This window comes from Aptenodytes forsteri, unplaced genomic scaffold, assembly GCF_000699145.1.
Source record: "Aptenodytes forsteri isolate BGI_AS27 unplaced genomic scaffold, ASM69914v1 Scaffold492, whole genome shotgun sequence".
NCBI lineage: Eukaryota > Metazoa > Chordata > Aves > Sphenisciformes > Spheniscidae > Aptenodytes > Aptenodytes forsteri.
The window spans coordinates 893,099-907,983 of NW_008794172.1; the positions used below are offsets into that span (position 1 = coordinate 893,099).

General features: G+C 46.2%; 2 protein-coding genes across 3 annotated transcripts in view; both read left to right on the top strand.

The window, feature by feature from the left end:
* The window catches only part of ATP6V0A1 (ATPase H+ transporting V0 subunit a1), a 30,484-nt gene extending 17,138 nt beyond the window's left edge, over nt 1-13,346 (top strand). For both annotated transcript variants that reach the window (XM_009282800.2, XM_009282807.2), the window contains exons 16-20: nt 2,089-2,196; nt 4,695-4,812; nt 5,286-5,457; nt 11,467-12,741; nt 12,864-13,346. In XM_009282800.2, the coding sequence (XP_009281075.1) occupies nt 2,089-2,196; nt 4,695-4,812; nt 5,286-5,457; nt 11,467-11,560 (492 nt within the window). In that variant the 3' untranslated portion in view covers nt 11,561-12,741; nt 12,864-13,346. The remainder of the gene's footprint in view (nt 1-2,088; nt 2,197-4,694; nt 4,813-5,285; nt 5,458-11,466; nt 12,742-12,863) is intronic.
* Nucleotides 13,347-14,803: 1,457 nt separating this feature from the next.
* NAGLU (N-acetyl-alpha-glucosaminidase) overlaps nt 14,804-14,885 on the top strand; it is a 4,706-nt gene continuing 4,624 nt past the window's right edge. The window contains exon 1 of the mRNA XM_009283293.1: nt 14,804-14,813. Coding sequence (XP_009281568.1) covers nt 14,804-14,813 — 10 coding nt within the window. The remainder of the gene's footprint in view (nt 14,814-14,885) is intronic.

A 14,885-nucleotide genomic window follows, 5' to 3' on the forward strand; every position in this document is an offset into this window, starting at 1 on the left:
ATTTGTTTAAGATAGATTAGGATTCTTCTCAGTGAAGCATTTCTGTTTGCATTAGGTGTTCCCAAACATCATGTTTATGTGATGGCCTCCCAACAACTTCATTTCAGTAATTACTGGATTTTTGACACCTGTACCCTTGTTGATGACAGACTTGAAACTATTACAAAATGGTTGTGCACAAATAAGCCTCTCAGTAGTGGTTTTTTCTACTTATTTGTGTCTAAACCTATAGACGGCCCTTTACTGCTAAAGCTTTTCTGGCTTTTGTCCCTTCCCCAGTACTGCATATTTCAACTTGTTTTTAGTTGTGAATGCTGCCTAACTAGGAAGCTTAGATCTCACAGACTATGTGAAGCGCATTGTGCACTTCCACACGTCAAAGGCACTTTGAGGCACTTTTTGGCTGTTGGCCAGCGTTTCTATCATGACATTTTAAATAGCCTCACGGAAATGTCAGAAATTAAAATGGATCTTTTGTGCATAATCCATCCAGCATATTAAGTGCATCTCAATACAAGAAGCTGTGAGGGAAGGTCTTTGTATGAGGTGTGGTTAGAAGTATAAAGTAAACGATTAGAGCTTTTGGAGCCGTGTTTGGATTGGATAGTTTACAGAGAACAGATACAAGTCAAGTGCGAGGGAAAAGCTGCAAAAATGCAAATTCACATAGGCTAGAAATACATAAATAGAATACCGATACTAGTCATTGGTAACTTGTAATGTTTCAGAGATGCTGAAAATCCTAGTAAAAGCATTGTCTTACTTACAGATGGGGGGGGGGTCATTTTATTTCTATTTTCAGAGCATAAACGTCTACCCAATTTGTTTTTAGAAAACTCACAAAATCTTTAATTCACATCTGGCATTTGGGGCAAATTTATAGTTCAGCCTGAAATAAAAGCAGGCTTCTAAGAACAAATGAGTTAAAAGAACATCGAGCAGCCATTCCCCTGGTACGCCAGAGCGATGCGCTGTGAAAGCGGACAGGTCATGGGATCATAAGCCTCCTTGGTTTGCATAGTCATCCCGAAACTTCTGAAGTCTTAGCCCATTCACATTCCATGTCATAGATGACCCCAGTCCAGTGCTAAAGCTGAACGCAAGGCTTTTCTTTCCATTTGTGGCATTTCAGTTTGACTCTCTAGATGGGTCAGACTCACAGGTCTTAATTTATAGTCCCTCAGACCAGTCACAAGCATTTTCTGTCTTTGGAGCATCTGGAGGGAGATAGAAATCCTGCTGTACAGTGCTCAGAGCTGCTTGCTGAACAGAAATCCAAAGATAGTGATGCGCAAGTTACACCTTCGTTGTCCAATATGCATTTACGATGCATAAAAGCTCTAACTGAAGATGATCAACAGGTTTACGCATCCGTTCTTGGTGGTAGGACAGTATGGAGGAGGAAGCCTGCCATAAATCAAATGTTAACTGTGCAATGATTAGAGTTGTCAAATGAGAGGAACTCCTGACTCTGTCAAAGTTTCAACTCAGTTTGTAGATTATTCTTTTTTGTTTGGAGTGCAATGGAGGGTCAGATGTTGAATGTCAAAACAAATGTCTATAAAAGGGACTGTTTGCACAACGTAGAATTTCCAAGTAAGGGAAAGTCTGATTTCCCACCTGTGGTTTGTATGCCTGATGCTGGTGGGGAGCAAGTGTGTGTATGTATATTTGTGTCAGTCCATTCTGCTTTGAGTTGCCACTATGTGACTTGTTCCATTTACAACAGCAGTGGTGTTTCAGTGCTTGTCCAACAGCTGCTGGGCAAAACGTTGGTCTGTTGCATGTCAGTGCCAGCAAATGTCCTCCTGAGATGTGCCTTTTATTTTACTTAGGGTTGCAATTACTTTGTAGAAATGTATCAATTATTCATTCAGACAGACTTTTTTTTCCCAGCCCTAGCAGGAATCAGCATCTTTCCCATCCAAGCTGGGAAATAGAATTGTACAGCTGGCTTAACCTGGGCCTTAATACTTAATATTTTGTTTTCTTCTGTGAACTGCTGCTGCACGTGGAGTCGTAAGAAACATGCGCTTTTGCAGTAAAACACAAACAACACTTCGGTCTTTCTTTTTCTGTATGTGTTAGGGAACGCACAACTTTGGTGGCATCCGGGTGGGCAATGGACCAACTGAGGAGGATGCCGAGATCATTCAACATGACCAGTTATCTACCCATTCCGAGGAGGGGGAAGAGGTAAGCACCTGACCATCCTTGCTTTCAGGGCAACGCACTTGGTAGCAGAACGTGCTAGCGTTTTGACTGCCTTTACTGATTTCTAAGCTGTTTAAAACTAAATAGCAACATTTTCGGTGAAGTGTTTTCATAGTCTGTATGAAAACTGCTATCTCTTGGTCATTCCCAAGACTCCAGAAAAAGCAGTGTAATTTGCATATAAAGGGAAATGTGGCTCTGTGTCCCCATTAAAAAAACCATCATCTTACGGGCCACACAGTGAGAGTTGCACAGTACTCCCAGATGGCATATGCAGCTTACGCTCTGGCTGAAGTGCAGTGCATTTGTGCTACCTTGCTTCTGCAGTGTCAGCCAAAATCCTAGGGCTGTATTTCTGCAGCAGTGAAATCTTGCTTATATATTAATTTTGACTGTTGGGGGTAATATTAATTGCTTTGCCTTACCTCTGGTAGAGAAGAAAAAGGAGTCGATCTCACGTAGTTTGGGAGTATTCTGATGCCTCTTAACAATTCTCCAGTGGTATCTTGCCTCTGTAGTGCACGTGATGTGTTACTGCTTTACTGTGTCATGTTTAGGAGGGAAGTATTGAATGTGTTCGTGATTAATGTTGTGATCGAGACACCGCACTAAACGTAAACTTATGTTTTCAAGCCTACAGAGGATGAGGTGGTAAGACTACAGCCAGCTTTGCGTTCATGTGTATCTGGACCATTTCCCATCGGTGTAAAACACATGCTGAATTAAACATGTTATGTCATGACATCTTGTTTTCCAAAAGACTTAGCTATTTACATGTTACAGGCCATTTTTAATTCTTCATGCGTACATGCCCATTAACAGACCTTTAATTACTTCATCTATACAGCTTGTTTGTCTTATCCCCTGTCTGCAGATCTTTCTTAGTTTACCTGGAAAGCTATTAAGCTGGAAGTCTGAAACGGAGAAGTTTTTGCTTTTAAACTTCATTTGCCTTATGTTGTGTCTTTGGTAATTCTGCACTGCAACAAACTGTTCAAAGATATTTTTTCCCAAACTATCTGCCATTTTAAGGGCGATGCTGATTGTTGCCAGTCAGTGAATACGGCAAAACCAGTCCAGTTTGATACAGTTCAACAGCTTACCTAACCAGTATCTTTCTGTAAAAGAGAAGCTCTGTTCTGAGAAACTGCTCATTCATAAACACTTGTAACAAGTATGAGTATTAAAGAAATGGTTTTTTAGGAATACTCATGCAGGACTGGTTGTAGGTTTCAGCGCTATCAGGTAACCGATTTTATTACCAAAAAAATATAAACGCCATGAAATTAGAGTAGCTTCACAGTAATGATGCTGTTGTAAAGTGGTTTTGCTTAGACATCTATTATGCATAGGTCCATCTAGAATTGAGGGTGGCGCAGAAACAGCGTGCTGGTGTACCTGTTAATTCTATACATCGCTAAACCTGTGAAAAATGTGTAAAACTACAAGTACTGTGCCATAGCGATCCTGCTGATTCTCCCACTCCCTAGCATAGTGGTAACTCTCTCCAGCAGTTGCACATGGCTGTAAATTGTCATTGTTTAAATATTTATCACATTCCATTTACTGCACACTGACTTGCAATGTGTATTGGGAGGTGGTACTGTTCACTGGGGCGGGCTTTATTAAAGAACTTTGCAGTCCACATTCTGTGGAGAAAGAATGAGGCTTTTGACAGCTAATTAACTTAATTGTTTGAAATATTTATTGCCCTGGATATACTAGGGGAGAAATAAGAATATAAATAGATTTCTGTGCATGCTTAGAGCATTAGTCACTTGAAGTATTTAAAACATCACGTTCACTTAACTTAAATATGAGCAGTTTCTGAAGCATGGATTAAATCCAAAATGGAAGGAATGCTTTCCCAAGCTGCAAAATAAGAAACTGTCCTACATGGCAGGCTTCCTTATAAGTTCTTCTTTTATTATTTCAAAAAATTACCAAGACACAGAGACTTTGCCAATGAATGGTGCACAGATGTGGCTTTCTCAAGATTGCTTTGTGCATTATTTTTGCTTTCAAAAAGGGCAAGTTCGCATCTTGCAAAATGTTCTTGTTGGTCCTGTAGCAAAGGTACATACGCAGTATCGACTGGAATACTGTCTTCTTTTTCATAGAGGTACATGCAATTTACCAGTGAATTCATATGAATACCATGTTGTTGCTGAACAGTCTTTTCCTGGCAAAGTCCATGGCTGAATTTGAAATATCTTACTTTCATATGATAGAATGTGAAAACAATAATATTCAAGCTGCAGCAGTGAACTGTTGTTCTACAAAACCTAGCAAGACAAGAGAATTCATTTTTCCTTTATAAAACTGACATGCTAAACCAGGAGAAGACAGTATCAGTGTCCAACTTCAAACAAAATGTCCTTGGTAATAGTACCAGGTAGTGTGCTCGTTTTCCCCAATCAACCAACCCTTGCTGCTTGCGAGGCTCGCAGCTCTCTTAATTTTCTGTGCTCTCTTTGCAGTTTGACTTTGGCGATACTGTGGTGTACCAGGCTATCCACACCATTGAATATTGCCTGGGGTGCATTTCAAACACTGCATCCTACTTGAGGCTCTGGGCTCTCAGCTTAGCCCATGCACGTGAGTATTCCTTATGGAATGGAGGTTTGGATCCGTGTGTCTGATCACCCTGGGCGGGCAGTAGGTGAAAGGCAGGAATGCAAGTAGCCTCCCTGGAGCTCAGCTGTCAAGCTCTGCTGGAGAAGGACAGAGCTGTGTGTGCATTAGCTGGGACTAATTAAGTCTAAACACCAGTGTCTACTTGCATAGCACTCTGCTAAAAGCTGTCCGGATCTAGAATGGAGGGATGGAGTTGAAAGCACTGAATAAAGCAAAGAGCTGCTGAGCAAGGACTCTGCCCTGCACTGTGCAACAGTTGGAGGCAATGTCCTGATGTACTTGGCTGCAAAAGCTGTTGCCCCTCTTAAGTTTCCCACCTCATTGTAGTGGGAGTTTGCTTAACTTTAGTTTTTGCTTTATAAGTAAACTGTAACAACCTTCCATTCCTGCTGAATGTTCTGAAATGAGCCCTCTTCTCCCCTTTCTCCTGGCAGAGCTCTCGGAGGTGCTCTGGACCATGGTGATCCACATTGGCCTCAGTGTGAGGAGTCTGGGTGGAGGCTTTGGCCTCTTCTTCATATTTGCTGCTTTCGCTACCCTGACAGTAGCAATTCTCCTGGTCATGGAGGGGCTGTCTGCTTTTCTCCATGCTCTTCGCTTGCACTGGTGAGTTACTGGAACATGCAGAAACTTCAAAGCTCTTCATAGCAAGAAAATTGATGTCACCTGGACTATGCAGAAATGCCATCTTCTAGAAAATTGTATTGACTGTTACACAGGAAAGCTAAGGCTATAAAATCGGGGTAGTGGATAATGCTGAACCACAATCAGCCTGGAGTACCACAAATCTACTTAAACGTCTAAATGTCCTACAGCAGATGTGCTCTGACCACAGAAAGTCTCTAAAAGGGTCAGAGATTTCAGTCTTGTTTCTAGTGATACACCACTCTCTCCTGATTGTATGTGTAAACGTTGTTGAGCAATTGTGGAGAGTAACTGACCTCTGCTTAAAAATAAGTTAGACTAAAGCTTTGTGAACAGTGGGATGGCAAGGCTGTACTAGATAGATGAGCGTGCTTGTGGCTTTCAGTAGGACTTTTTTGTTCTATCCCATGGTCTGTTGCCTGGTTCTAATGTTAGTTCTCCTTAGTGTGCAATAGCTACTGACTGCATTTTCCTTCATGTGGTCTTGCTTATCTTCTTAAGACCTTGCATTGAGCTTTGCCTGTCTGCCCTTTGGGGTGCTGTGGAATAGTAGCCGTTTCTTGCTGGTCTTGCTTATCGGCTAATGCTTTTGTAGCCCCTTTCCTGTGATTCTTAAGCTCCTGTGTATGCAGACAGCCAGTAAACAAGAAGGAATTACTCACTAGAGTGCTCATCGCTTTCTCTGCACCCAAGTATGGAAAGTGTTCAAGAGCTTTCTCTAATCCGTATTTAAGAGCGCTCGTTGTTCCACTTCAGATTCTCTGGTTAGTGCACTGCGGTGGGATCAAAGGAGCAACGTGGGAATGGGTTTTGCTCGCCTAGGGTTCTCTTCAGCCTAAAGCATAGGAGAGTATATCTATACCTCTCCTCTGGACAGTTCTGGTTGCTGCCATCTCTTAAGGTAGTTTCTTTCCTGGTAGGTCAGGAGAAGAAAGTGAAGTCCCATGAAGTTCACAAGGAATATTCTGTCTTGCTTAAATGAGAGGAAGATGTTGAAAGCACTTTTTAAAAGTAGTTCTGTAAGTGAAAAAGGAAGCCAGTGCCTTCAAAAAAAAAAAAAGTAAGAAAGAAAATCAGCCTTTTTGCACTTTTCCCCTGCTTCTGGGGAAGGAAAACTTTGTCCTTTTGCCCTCTCTGTTGGTAGCCTGTGGGGTGCAGACCAGAGTGTCCCAGAGTGCCTGGGTCTTTGTAGCTCAAGTGAGTCGAGCTTCACCCAGGGATTCAGAGGTGTAGCCATCTTGTGCCGAGGGAGCCCGTGGGGGGGCCACTGCTGAAAATGGCTGCTGGACGGTGCTTCTGTTTTTCCTGGCATCCAGCCTAGAAATCTTCATACCAGTCACTTGAGAACTTCTTGCTGACTGGCTGGTGTTTCCTCATCCTGCTGTCACTGTACTACGCCATTGCATCAGTGTGAAAAAAGGAGCTCTGCAAACCCTGCCTGGCATTGTTGCTAGCAGCCCAAGAAGAGCAGAGAGTAAGCAGTACTCTAACTCCATATGTGGCGTTTCTGATCAGCAATTGCTTGTGAATTAGTGGATTTTCAAAGTCTTGCTTCTTTGGACTGCAGTGCTGCGTGGTACATTTCTGAACAATAGCCGATGAACAGTTCCGAACGCCTTTTCTTCTTGGCAGGCTCTGTGTTTTCTTTTTTTACCCAAAGGGATGGGCTAAGATAAGAAAGCATGTTTTTCTGGAGATACCTGTCTTGTGTTAATAACCACAAACTGCACTTACGGATACCACTCACAGAGCACCTGGAACAAGTGTGAACTGGAGGCTGTAGTCCAGCCAAGAGGTGGCTTTTCACATTGCAAGGCTATCTCTAAAGGGTGATTTAAAAAATTGTCTGGAAATGTGTCAAGGGGAGATGCATGTCACTGAAATGGCAAGCAAACAGAGAAACCCAGCTGAGCAATAGCAGTGGATCACTGGTGCCGTGCAGACCGGTGCAGGGCACTTGCTGGGGAGCTGCGGAACTGAAGCTCTTACTGAAGTCATATTTTCCCTAAACATATGTTTCAAAGTTGTAAAACTTTAATATATGTTCTCTAAGGGAAAATCCATTCAAGCTTAGGGCCTGAAAAGCAAGTTTAAGGCAATATTTCAGGCTGCAAGTAATCTGCTGAAATTATTTTGGGTTGGTTGGATTTTTGTTATCACAGTGGAGAGGAAAGCACCTGTAGTTGTTCAAAAGAACATACTGTTAACATTCCTTTTCGCTTCTGAATGCGAAATCAGGATGTTTCCAATGGTAGGTGTTCCCTTTTTAGAAGAGGGGCGGGGGGGGGGGGGGGGGAGGCTTAAAAAAGCCACTCTCGGGGGTGTCAGATACAGCTGTCCTGGGAGGAGCAGATGGGATTTTCTGGCTGTGGAAGAAGAGTCACCTATCAGGAATTCTGAAGGTGTGGGTGGTTCAGCCTTCCTGGAAAGGAGGAGGAATTTAGCATGTGTCTTACTGGTGGGGAAAAAGAAGCACAGATTGTTCCATGTGCTCTGCCTATCAGTCCCAAATGAGGAAGATTTGTTTCATGCTTTTTCAGAAAGTATGCATTCTTTCAGCAGGCTGGGTTTTTCTGGGGTGGAGGAAGCACTCTGAGTGCTGCCAAGATTGCAGGCATGCATATCGGAGGTCTGCTGGAGCTCAGTAGCTGTCTGAGCTATACCCCGCGTTGTGCTGTTAACTCCTTTTACTGTAACATCACTGTTCTGAAATATTTTACCTTTCTATTTGCTTTTCAGTAATGTAGTTTGACATTTGACATTCATCTAAACATTTGACATGAACGTTTAGATTAGCTTACCTTTTTTTAAGCTAGTCAGCTCTTCTAATGTGAGCAAACATAGACTTTGCCCAAAAGGAGAAGCTTGTAACTGGAGTCAAAGTAGGGTCCCAACATCATGGGTTGATGCAGGAATTATGGTTTCAGTGGAGCTGTTTTCCTGCATAAACCAGTATTTTAGGCTCAGTTTTAGGCCTGATTTGGAACTGGAAGCTACTCTCCCTAGAATATGTCCCAAGACCAGGCCATAGCTGGAAAGAATGGATAGCAGTAGGCATAATACAAAGCAAATCAGGTTAATTCAGAGCAGTGAAGAGTGGGATTTGTATTTCTTTGTAGGAGAGAGGTTGGTGCTAAATGAGCATCGTGATGTAGGGGGTTCAGTTCCAGAGTTTGGAGCAGCCAAACCACCTTGTTCAGACTTGGCTGTGGTTACCCAAGTGTGTCTCTCAGCCAGCCTCCCGCCCCTCAGTCCATGTCCATCGGTGTGGAGAGCATGGGTCCTGGCCGTGCGTGAGTATAGGTTTGGCAAACACGGAGAACTGTGTTCATCTGCTCTTGCTAAAGGTTTCAGTCTGTTCCCTCCCTCAGGTGTAGCATCAGCAGCTTCCCTGGCAGGTGTGTGCACTTTATCGTGGCCATACTTGAGACAGACATAAACGTGATTTTTCTTTATCATGGGTTGCCTGAGCTGTTTGCCACTGGTCCATAAACATCCCCAGAATGAGCTCAGCCCCTTGGAGGCAGTGAAACAGATCCGAAGCATTGCTCTCAGCCACGCAGCGTTAGGGGCAGCTGAAGGCAAGGAGCTCGCCCAATGTCTGTTTTGTTCTGAATGGCAAAGTTGGAGAGTGCTCTGGGTCTGTGCAGGGACACCAAAATAGATTTCAAACACAACAAATGTGGCAACCTCAAACAACTGTGCGGAATAAATAAAAAGCAGCAATTATGCGGTGCTTTGTGGACGGCTGTTCTCAGCTGTGAGAATGGACAGGCAGACCCTCCTCTGCCCAGGCAGAGCTCCTGGCCCGCTGCCACCCAAGGGGGACTGCTGCTCTCCGAGAGGTGTGGGTGTGCTGGAGTTGCATCCCGCTCACAATCCAGCGAGCGGCAGCGGGAGTGGTGAAGCCCAGCTCCCCACCCGCTTGCCAGAATTTTATTTTTCTCTGTAAAGCTCATAAGCCAGAGCTTGTCTTTAACGCAACCATAAAAGCATGCTACTGCTCTAAAAGGCAGCCTGCTGTAAGTGCAGGACAGAATGACCCACGGTGCGGCGTATGAAACTGCTGGCCTTTTTGGGAAAGAGTAACTACAACAATCTCTATGCAAACATCCCATTGCTTTCTGACTGTAAGGTGTGCTGTAGGCTACCCTCTTCGAGGTGTGCACTGAATCACAGCCGACCCCAGGCATTGGCACACGCCTTTAAGAACGCAAATACCAAGTAGGAATTTGCACTTACACTAAATGAAAGTTAGGGTTCCTGTTCAACAACTGTCTCTGCAGTTGCTTCCCACGGGACTGTGAGCTGCCTAGTTTTCCAGGCCGTGTGGGTACTCTGACTCTGTTGGGTTGGAAAATCCACACTGACTACAGTCCAACAAACACTTAAGCTAATTATTAATACAAAAAAGCTGAAGAGTGGGTTTTCTTTAATGCTGACTGCCAGAAAGCTTCCTAGTCTGTTTATTTACAGTGCAGTGCTAACTGTCTAGTAAATTCTTTCGCAGAACTTCATCACTGATGAGAGAGAGACAGTGCAAAGTTTAGCAATAGAGCAGGTACACATGACAGCCAGTGATCCTGGAAACAGCAGTGTCTCCCACCAAAAAAGGACCTTGGATTATGGGTGTTCCTGTAGACAATTGCAGAAAAAACACACAGAACATTTAAGCCATGATATTTGGCTAAGTAAACTTTTTCACTAGTTCTCTAACCTTGCAACAGCCTCTCCTCGAGCTTCAGGCATCCAGTTGTGGCCAGTTGTAACTGAGTGTGTCCAAAAGGAGCTTTTAGATGTCGGGGCCAGCTGGAACAGTTAATCATCAGGGCTAAAATTTCATTTACAGTGGGTTCTGTGTGACTCAGATACCCAATCCTCTGCCTCTTATTTCCCTTTGCTTACAGAATAGTTACTTAGTCACAGGATACTTAACAGAGATTATCAGGGTTCCTGAAAAACTGGAGCATGTTGGCAAGAAGCCCTTCCTCCCACGCGGAAAATCCTGCTCATCCTAGGGATTCCTCTGCAGGGAAGTCTGCCTATCTGCATGAACAGGCAGCAGAAGATACGAGCAGAACGCTGTTTTTCTGAAAATTTCCCTCCTGAGCTCTCTTGGGAAATCACTTTTTGCCAGCTGAAATGCCAGCAGCTTTGGAGTTTACCATGATTTCTGATTCGGAAAAAATTAAAGTCTGCCTTTTTGTGCTTCATAAAAATACTTCTCCTGAATTGTGTTAAATTGCTCTACAATTTGCTGTCACTTGATTCCTACAGGGACTTTGGTTTTTTTTAGTGGACCACGCAATGGAAAGTGTTTCTCATGAGGCTCATGAAACACTGTGCTTGTTTTTACTGTGAATCATGAGATTATTTTTTTTCTTTCCCTATTTGGCTGTTGCTGACCATGGGACAGTTCTCTAGAATAATTCTTTTTTTTAAACTGAGTTTATTAGGGGAAGCAGGCAAACAAGGCTAAGTTAATGTTCAGCTGGAGACAACAGGCACATCTCTAGCTCAGCAGAAGTAGTCACGTGGGGATAAACCAAATATGCTTAAGTAAATAAACAGAAGTAGCTGATGGAGGAAGTCTCAGCACAGCATCACATGATTGAGGTTTGTTCTAACTAAAATGTGAACTTTACTAGTGAGATCTTACAGGTAATATTGTGTGGTCCTAGGTGCTTCTCAGTGATATCGCAGTTAGGGAGTTCATCCTATTTTTGTTGCCCTTTCATTGCCCGTGGAGGTGGGATCGAAGTACCTGGACAATGCTCCTCCACTCCAGAAACATCAAACAAAAATGTGGGGTTTGTGCCAATAGATACACTGCATTGTCATACCACTTTTTCTCTTTAAAGCCTTGTATGATTATTAACTATAAAAATATTTTTAATGGAGTTCTTGCTAATTGCTAACTCGTATCTGAGAGCTGCCTTTTTAATGAATACACGCTCTTCCCTCTTGCAGGATTGAGTTCCAGAACAAGTTCTACACTGGCACTGGATTCAAGTTTCTCCCTTTCTCCTTTGATACCATCCGTGAGGGGAGGTTTGACGATTAAAGATCCCTCCGCTCGAGCAGTGTTAAACGCCGTGTGTTTATGGCCAACCCTCTCCCGTGTGTCTGAGTTGCATGTAATCCTCCCATAGTGAAAATAACTTATTGCAGCACCCTCGAGTGTTACCATGGCGTTTCAAAGCCAAGAGCTTTGACATTCTCGGGTAATGAGTGACACTGGATCAAAGAAACTTTTCGTTCCTTAAGTTTACCACTGAAGATACTAAGTGCATGAAGTGTCTGAGTTTGGTGTGTAATAGTGTACTTCTCGTGTTGTGAATTCCCTGGCAGGCTTATCAGGGCAGTATGAGAGAAATGCAGCTATGGCTGAGTGGGCATACAAGCACATGGAGAAAAGGCGTAACAACTTCAGCTTGCACAAAGCTTGCTGCCCGGGAAGAGGGGTTTTTTTAAGAAACTTTTACATGTGGATCCTATGTCTCTGCCTCTGATTAAACAAATTATGAGCAGCGGGCAGTTGACAATCCAGGGCGTGCTTTCTCCTACCTCCAGGGCTTCCACATGTGCCATGTTTTAATCTGACAAAAACAATATCTCATCCCGTGCAGGGATTCAGCTCTTTGAACTCTGGCTGGGGCTTGAGGAGCCAATATGAAGGGGTAGGACTTGGCCTCAGCTAAGTGTATGGTGGCTCTCTGTTTGCTCTAGTGATGGGGAAACACCTTGTCCTCACAAGAAAGGCTGTTCCTTTCCTCCATGGAGAAGAGATGCTCCTTTAACTGTGCACCTACATGCTCGTATCCCAGGCAAAGCCCTAAGTCCAGCAGCAAAGGCCCCTTCCACCTCTTGTTTCTGGAGGCAGTGGTGAGAACAGGGGGCTCAGGCACAGGGGCTTGACTGCCCTGCTGTGGCCTGGGGTGAGATGGAGGAGGGATGAGCTGCGGTGCAGACTGTCATCTCAGGTACTGACCACTGGCAGTGGAACTTCTTGGGTTTCTTGTTTAAAACAGAGCCCTGAAGCTGTAGAGTCCTAGAGGCACATCCAGATAATGCCCGTGTAGACGTGGCATCACTGGAGGCAGCTTTTGCAAAGGTGGAGGTCCCAGTGACATATGTTGTCATGTATGCTCAGGGTCTGAGGAGCCCTTTAAGGGAGAACAGAGGCTGAGTCTTGCCAAAGTAGTCCCGTGGCAGTGGAGTCTCGGTGGTATTTCCCCATGGTAGGTCCCAGTGAATGTTGTCATGTATGCTCAGGGTCTGAGGAGCCCTTTAAGGGAGAACAGAGGCTGAGTCTTGCCAAAGTAGTCCCGTGGCAGTGGAGTCTCAGTGGTATTTCCCCATGGTAGCTGTTGCTTTTTCTCCTGTGTAAGATGTGAATAATTTCTTGCCCTCTTCAGCTCAGTGTAGCTGTAGGAGCAGTGTGGGGGGGTGTTAGTGCTGTGTGTAACTGTCGTGTTTAGTTGTCACAGTGGATCTGAAGTATTTGGGTATGAACGGATTAGAACGATAATGAGAATCATTGTAACCTGGAATTGAAGAGGAAATGCCACACAGCGCAGGGCTGTTTAAAATTACGTGGGAAAGGTGTGTGTGCACTGCATGCTGCAACGGGTGTGTCCATGGAGCACGGGGATCCTTGTGCTGCGTGTGGGCAGCTTTTGGGTAATCACTGTCTTTACAGGTAGACGTGGCTGTCTGTTTACAATGGTGTTTGCAGAATGAAAGACAAAGTCAAAACTTGTTTGCAGGTGGAGCAGTGACAGCAGTCCTGCTGCCCAGGCGAAATGCATTGCTGACAGTCACTGTATAAATTAAACTAACTGCACGACAAGCGGTGTGGCCTCTTTTCTGCTTCCCCCGTGCTCTCCGAAGGGTGCTCCCAGGCAGCCCCTCTCCCCTGCCTGACGCTGGGCAGAGCCCTGAAAGCCGCCTGGGGGGAGCTGGGGCCTTTAGCTTTCCTGCCCTGGGATCCTGTCACCTTGATGGCCAGTACGATGGGGTGGGCAGAGCTGGTTTCTAAAACGAGACCAGCGTGACCATGCCTCGGCTGAAATGTCTCTGTGCTTATCAAGCCCCAGCTGACATACTGAGCGAAGGCCGGACGGGGCCAAGCAGGGGCCGTTTTGTCCTGGAGCCTTCTGCCTGCCCAGATAAACCCATTAACTGAGTGAAACGAGCGGTTATGCAGGAAGAAAATCTAAGGCTTGATTAAACCTAGGTGTTGTGCATGTCCTTTCACGGAGACTGGGGCAAACACGCTCTGCCTGCTCAGGGCTGTTGCCCTGCTCCCGGCCCCCCCGAGCTGCAGGGCGTCCCCCTGCAGGGACCTGCTCCCCACCTGGGAGGGACGGATGGGTTTACTCAGGCCTTTCCTGCAGGGCCTGGAGCTGCCTGCGGGGGGGTTTCCACATGTGCAGGAGGAGCGGAAGGGAGGTTTCTGTGGGGTTTTGGCGATTGTGTTTTTGAGGTTGTTCCCGCCTGGTGTGTTTCCTGTCTCCTAATGTCTCTGGGAGGGTGAGGAGCTGGTCTGTGCTGCCCCTGCAGCCAGAGGATGCCTGCCCCTTGTCCTCCCGCACCCCTTAGATGAGGAGATGGATCCCCCACTGCTGCCGGTGCCAGCTGTGTCCAGGGGATGGTCTCCCCTTTCACCCGTTCCCCTGCTCTCTTGCACCACTCCCGTGTGCAATCACAATATTTCTGCCCGTTTCCATGGCTGTGCTTGGCTGCCTTCACAGCTCTGTGGACACACCGGTGGCCCTTGCTGCTGGCTGGCAGGGCAGGAGCCCCCGGCCCCCTCTGCGGGCTGTGCCGGGGAGGTGGGGGGGAGCCTCGGCCCTGCTGTGGAACAGCCCTGAGCTCGTCCTTCCCTTCTGCACCAAAGGAGGTGGCATGGCTGTCCCTCACAGCCAGGTTCTGTCCCGGGAAGTGCCCACGAAGCACTCCTGAAGCCAAGAGAGACCCTGCACAACCTGGGCAAGCCCCTGCCCATGCTCCCTGGAGGGGTTCACGTTTGTGTCCCCCCAGCAGCTCTGTGCAGAGGACCAGCTGTGCTGCAGGACCTCTCCCAGCAGCCATTGCTCGCCATTTCCCTGGCTGGGGCCCCGCTGGTGCCCGCTCTGCCTGCTCTGGCACTGCCCTGTGCCCCCGCTGCAGCAGGCAGCACGGCCTGCCCTGCCCGTACGGTATCTGCCTTCGCTGACGGAGGGCGAGCGCAGGGCCTGTCTGCCGGGGCAGCCCTGCTGCACCCACGCTGGGGCCCGAGGGTGCAAAACAGCTGCTGGGTGCGATGGCTGCGGGTGTGCGATGGGGTTGGGGCGCAGCCTCCCCTGGGGGTTCCTCCCCCGACTCCCCGGGGGTCTGCGCCCACC